This window comes from Callorhinchus milii, unplaced genomic scaffold (assembly GCF_018977255.1).
Source record: "Callorhinchus milii isolate IMCB2004 unplaced genomic scaffold, IMCB_Cmil_1.0 Scaffold2, whole genome shotgun sequence".
In the NCBI taxonomy this organism is placed as follows: domain Eukaryota; kingdom Metazoa; phylum Chordata; class Chondrichthyes; order Chimaeriformes; family Callorhinchidae; genus Callorhinchus; species Callorhinchus milii.
The window spans coordinates 115,706,517-115,712,981 of NW_024704743.1; the positions used below are offsets into that span (position 1 = coordinate 115,706,517).

Here is a 6,465-nt window from a genome sequence, read left to right on the forward strand (position 1 = left end):
TGCTAACAGTAGTGATCTTGTATGCTAAATCTTTATGTCTAGAAGACGTGAAAAGCGCTATATCAAATGCAAGGATTATTATTATTATATGGAAAATCCCTTTCTAAATATAGTCCTGCACTAGGATCCGTGACCCTACGACCCCCATCCTTGCCCATCGCCACTTGCTTCCCATCACACAGAGGATAGTTCAAGATGCTGGTCCTCACCCTCCGACTTCCTAACCCCCTACCATCCTGTTCGCTCCCTCCGCTCAGCGGACTCTGGCTTGCTTCACATCCCCCCCCCACTTGCTCGCCCCACTATCAGCGGGTGGGCCTTCCCCCACTCTGCACCCACCCTCTGGAACTCCATCCCGCAGTCCCTCCGCCTCGCCCTCTCCACCTTCAAGACCCTCCTCTTCAACCGTGCTTTCGATATCCCTGCTTGCCCCCTGCCCTCCTCCATCCCCCACCCCGGCCCTCAGCTTGGATCTGAAATTCTGTCCAGCGCCTTGGGACATCCTCCCAACCTGAAAGGTGCTATATAAATGTCATTTTGTTGTTGTTGTTGGGGGGGGGGGGGGCGGGCGGAAAGAGTTTTGAACAAAGGCAATGTTTAAATTCCTATTGATGCCTATTTTGCATTTTGCTGCAGTGCTTGCAATCTTCCAACATTACGTGCATTTGATATGGCAAGTTATCATGTTATTGAGACGTCTCAAAGGATATACTGTAAAGTGAACTAAAGGGTGTTTTGTGGGTGTCATGCAGCAGCCAGTCGTGCACAGTAATGTCCCACACCTTGCATGTATCTTCGCCATTTTGTGTTGTTCGCCATGATTGGGGATCTCCTCCAATCATATTAAAACTTTATACCCAGTGTATGGGTAGAGATTCTTCCCACCCAAAACTTAAAAAAGATACTTTTGCTATTTGCTCAATTGGTTGACTCTACATTCAAGTGATAGATTAGCAAATGAACTTCCGTAACACTAAACTTATTTTTGTTTATTTTTGTAAACATAGAAAAGTGTTCAAACAATATTTTAAAAATGCAAACTGGAGGACAGTCTAATCATTCACCCCCCTCTCTCCTGCACTATTTTTTCTAAACTAAACCGCACTAAGTCCAACGGGACTCCTTTCATTAAGCTGAAAGATACATTAATGTGTTAATCCACAACCTTTAAATTACTGTAAAACATCTTGTGACATTTCCATTTAATTGTTGCTCAGTGCTTCTGAATGGCTCATATTGTGGAATACAAGAATCCAGGTTCCAATTTCTGAATGAGATCACAAATATCTAATTCTGCGGGAACACGGATGTGTTTAGGCCGAAACTCCACTTGGACCCATTTCCCTTCACGGCTAAATTAAAACAGGCTCACAGCAGCTGAGCAAGTCAGTGGTATAACTGCAGGAGTCAGTATTTCTGAATCCCTGCAGGTTAGACCAATCTTTTGTGCTTGTTGATGCTTTCCCTCTCATTCTCCAAAATAGTCAAGCTGCCATGAGTCTTGCATTAAGCTAACAGACATTGTCTAGCCTTCAGTGGGATACTGGTACAGTGAAACAAGCACAGTAGTGATTGCTCTTAAGATTCATTCTCATCTTCATCCTCATCCTGCTCATTGTTGTCATCTTCCTCCTCGTCATCTTCCTCGTCCCCATCCTCTTCGTCCCGATCGCCGCCACCTGCTCTCTCCTCCTCGAGCATCTTCAGGTATTCACTGGCCAAAATCTTCTTTGGTAAAATATCTGTAAAAAATAATCCCCACAACATTAAGCAGATTGAGAATTGCTTCAAATTGCGTCAAAGTGATTCCTATGTCTACAGTGATGGAGGTTTTGTTGCAACTAAGTTGAAAATGATGCAAAGAACACAGCTACCCAACCACTTAAGATGGCATCTGTAACAGGACGTCTCACATCGTGTAAAGCAGTAACTAAAAAGGTCTGGAGCCCTTGTTGCTCTTTGGTTGCTGGAGGAATAACTTATTTTTATAAAAATGTCACAAGATGTTTTACAGTAATTTAAAGGTTGTGGATTCAACATATATGTTGGGACTTTGAGCTCCAATGCACTACTGTAACATGGAGGCACTACAACAACAACAACAACAACAAGATTCCATTTATAGAGCGCCTTTCACGTCAGGAGGACGTCCTAAAATGTTGGAGGTGCTGACAATTGGATGAGACATTAAACTATGGTCCAGTGATATTGCACTCGACAGCTATTACCGTAAAGTGCTCTGAAAAGATATAAATGTATTGGAGAGAGACAGGATAAGAGGCCCAGAGGCAAGAGTACTATAAACTGAGCCAAGCTTGATGGATGAATGAAGTAACCTCAGTCCACCCTCACAATTACGTTTTGAACAAAACCAGTGCAATTTCATTTGACTTGATTTTAAGGAAAGATCATCCCTCTAGATTCGTGCTGAGCATTAGTTTTTTTTTAAAGGCAGACAGGAAACAACAACTTGCATTTATATAGCGCCCCTCAGTCTGGGTAGCATCGCAGAGCGCTTAAAGAGCTACCCTGGAAACCTCTTGTTCCTCCTCCCTCCACCCCCCTTTACTGGTGTTCAACAGTTTACAAACTCAGAGATACCAACCAGCCAGAAACTGAAACGTTTCAGAGTTCTCAACACAATCCGCGAGGTCGTTGTAGGTCAGTTCCTTTTTATCCTTCTTGCTGCTCTTGTAGGCATACAGGGCAAGGTACTGCACAAATTGCTCCTGCAAAACGACCACGAAATGGATTTGCAAAGTACCAAACCTTGCGCAAAATTTTTCGCTGCTTAGAGAATTCAGATATCCTGGCGTCCTGCTCAACTTTTCCTTCATCAATTTTTTGGGACGCCGATTCGAAGCCGTACTCCTTATGATTTAATTTGCACTGCGTTACATTTTACTTTAAGGCGATCAAACCCCGGTGTGGTTAATTGCCCTGTGGGTGAGCCACTATCTTTCATATTCCAGGCCTAACGTCTGAAAGGTGTGTACAGTACTATGGTGCTGCCTGGACTGCATCGGCAATACATTCCTCGCAAAACAAATACATTGGGTCAAGTTGCTCATCAATTGCGCATAACGCACTATTTTTTCCACTGACCCATTGCGAAGTTAATATCTACCCGTATTGCGCCCCAAATACATTATAATGGGTCACCCTGTACTGATGCTGCTGAGTTAGGGTCCGCCAGCCTCCAGGTCACACCAAGACTGCTTTCCTGGATAAGGAAAAGGGAGAGCGAGAGCTGGGAACACTCAGCAGGTCAGGCGGCATCTACGGAGAAAGGAAAGCGAGTCACCGTTTGGGGGGAGGGGTGGGGGGGGGGGGGTCCCCACGACCCTTCGTCAGAACCTTCTGGGGGCGGTGGCGGGAGAGGGGTTCGGAGGGACTGTGGGATGGAGTTCCAGGAGGGTGAGGGGCAGAGAGGCTCAAGGCTCGGCCGCCCGACCGTGAGGCGGTCCGGAGCCCGGTGTGGGGGGGGGGTGGGGGGCGGTTTGGTTGAGGGGTGATGTTGCGGTGTTAGGTGTTGGGGAGGCGCGAGGCCACGGTGGGCTTTGAAGGTGAGGACCACCAGCCCCTCCCCCCCCAGATCCCCTCTGCGTCCCTATTACCTGCAGATCCCCTCTATAATCCTCCCCTCATCCACATGGGGCCCCTTCTGTCATATACCCCTCATATCCCCCCCCACCCCCGCCCCCCCCCCTACCACTCACCGTGGCTTTGGCGGTCAGGAAGAGCGCGTCCTGGTTGATGCTGGAGACGTCGGGGCAGCTCTTCATGATGAGTTTGACTCGGGACAGGGGGAGGGAGGAGAGGGCGCGGGGGGGGCTGGGCCCGGGGGCGGCGCGCGGCGGGAAGCGCAGGCCCTCGCGCCGCTTCACAACCGCCACCGGCGCCGCCGCCATCTTAGCGGAGCAGCGCCGTCACACACACACCCACACACACACAGAGGGGGAGGGAGGGAGGGAGGGCGGCCTCACACTCCCCGCCCCCGGGGGAGGGGGGTTGGGCGGCTTCCCGCCCGGTCGCGCGTGCGGTGACTTGTCCTGTGGCCTCCGGCGGGGATCGGGCGCCACCGTCCCCGCGCTTCGAGCCCAAACCCCCGCGCAACCCGGTGCGCGCGAGGCGGAGTGGGCCCCCGTCCCGCAGTCCCCTCCGCCGCCGCCCCTCCTTCGAGGCCCTGTCTGGAGACTCTCCATCTCCCCCCCCGGGTCCGACACTCTGTCCAGCGCCTTGGGACGTCCCCTCCTCCTCCTCCGACGTGAAAGGCGCTTTACAAATGTAATTTTGTTGGGTGTGTGGGGGTGCGTGGGCGGGGTGGGGGGATGTGTGTGGGGGTGCGTGTGTATGTATGTGTGGGGGGGTGAGGGTGTGTGTGGGGGGGGTGGGGGGGTGAGGGTGTGTGTGTGGGGTGAGGGTGTGTGTGTGAGGGTGCGTGTGTGTGTATGTATGTGGTGGGGGGGGTGAGGGTGTGTGTGGGGGGGGTGAGGGTGTGTGTGTGGGGGGGTGAGGGTGTGTGTGGGGGAGGGGGGTGAGGGTGTGTGTGGGGGGGTGTATGTGGGGATGCGTGTGTGTGTGTGGGGGGGGTGTGAGTGTGTGGGGGGGGGGAGGTGAGTGTTGTGTCCGCCCCACACGTCATTTGATTTTCTTAACACCGTTTCAAAAGCACTAAACCCTACACCGGCCCCTCTGCTACGCACAGTGATATCGGGCGAGCGCTTGGTGAACTCTGGGCTTCAAATGTATTTTAATGGGCATCATCATCAACAACAACAACTTATATTTGGAAAGCGTCCATCACACCGGGAGGCCGTCCCAAGGCGCTGGACAGTCAAAGATCTGGACCTGAGCAGGAGGGGTGGAGGTCAGGGAGGGTAGGGGCAGGCGGGTGGCCGAAGGCGCGGTCAAAGAGTTCTTTACCAATGTAAAGAACAGTTTTATTTGGGGATTGTTGGCCACGACACCAGGAGCAACTTATCGGTTGCAGTAGTAAGTACCATAGAATCTTTAATATCTACCTGAACAGATGCAACTTCAGTTTAATAGTTCATCCAAATTATGGCACCTATGACGATGCCGCGAACCCCACCAGTACATTCGAGTGTCAGCCTAGACTGTGTGAATTCAAACCCACCACCTTGATTATTAATTATTAACAATATGTATGTAGTTAATAATCCATCCTTTTCATTGTTACATATTTAAGGACACCTGTAAATGTTTCTGTGTATGTTTGTACATGGTTTACACATCTGGATTTCGTTACTCAAATTTCCTCACTCCACACGCACGCTGTTAATAATCCCTCAAGAAAAAAACAATAATAACAATAATAATAATAATCCTTGCATTTGATATAGCGCTTTTCACGTCGGGAGGACGTCCCAAAGCGCTTCACAGGACACACTGTAAAGTGAATTGACTGTATATTTGTGGGCGAACGCGGCAGCCAATTGCGCACAGCAATGTCCCACAAACAGTCGTAGATTGAAAATGACCAATTTATTATTTTTTTTGTTTTTTGGAGGGATTATTATTAGGTGTGTGGAGTAAGGAAACTTGCCCAAGGTTTGGCCCTGCCTGGAATTGAACTCCGGTCTCTCATTTGCAAAGCGAGTGCTCTAACCACTGAGCCACAGGACTCCGAATAATTTGGTCACTTCAATCCACGACTGTGAGACACTACTGTGTGCAGTTGGCTGCCGCGTTTCGTCCACAAATATACAGTCGATTCACTTTACAGTATATTCTGTGAAACACTTTGAGATGTCTCGAAGATGTGAAAATGCACTATATCAAATGCAAAGGTTATTATATTACACATCTGGATGTCAGCTTGGCTCAGAGTCAGAAGTTATGGTGCAGTCCATAATTCTTTTCCTTCTGATATAAACCCTATAAATGTTGAAATGTCTTGCAGTGCTTCAAATTGCTTTTTGTTGGTTCCAGTCATTTTGCACATAGCAAATTCCCACACGAGCTATGAGCAATTTATGTGAAGGATTACTGACCTGAATAGCGAGAGAAACTTCTTTTTGCCACTCACGTGCTGGCATCTTTAATATTCATCCGAAAATTGCCAGACCAAATTTGAGTTAACAGAGATTAACTCTGTCCATCAGAGGGTGCTAGACTCATAATAATGATACGGGTTACACTGCAGAGAAAACAAATACATCTGTGATAAACATGTTAAAGAACATCAATTACCTCTGGGAACCTTGAACTGTGGAGTATTATATGTGTTGATTTTTGATGGGATTGCTTCATTCTTGAAAGGAGAAATTGCAGAGGATACCTTATGGAGGCGTGTAATAATAATATAATATTTTAAAGGAGATTGGAGGTACCTCTTGACAATGCAGCACTTGGAATGTCAACCTAGACTTTGAGATCAAGTCCTAATGTGTGGCTTAAATGCGCCACTTTCTGATCTGTGAGAATGCTACCAACTGAACG

The 6,465-nt window shown here is 48.6% G+C and overlaps 1 protein-coding gene across 1 annotated transcript; it reads right to left on the reverse strand.

Moving 5' to 3' along the window:
* Positions 1 to 970: 970 nt before the first annotated feature.
* Positions 971 to 3,946, reverse strand: chrac1 (chromatin accessibility complex subunit 1). Its single transcript, XM_042332029.1, has 3 exons — positions 3,720 to 3,946; positions 2,606 to 2,729; positions 971 to 1,742 (listed from the first exon to the last, which is right to left on the reverse strand). Exons 1-3 carry the CDS (start codon positions 3,909 to 3,911, stop codon positions 1,579 to 1,581), a joined length of 480 nt encoding a protein of 159 aa, XP_042187963.1. The 5' UTR covers positions 3,912 to 3,946; the 3' UTR covers positions 971 to 1,578.
* Positions 3,947 to 6,465: the final 2,519 nt, after the last annotated feature.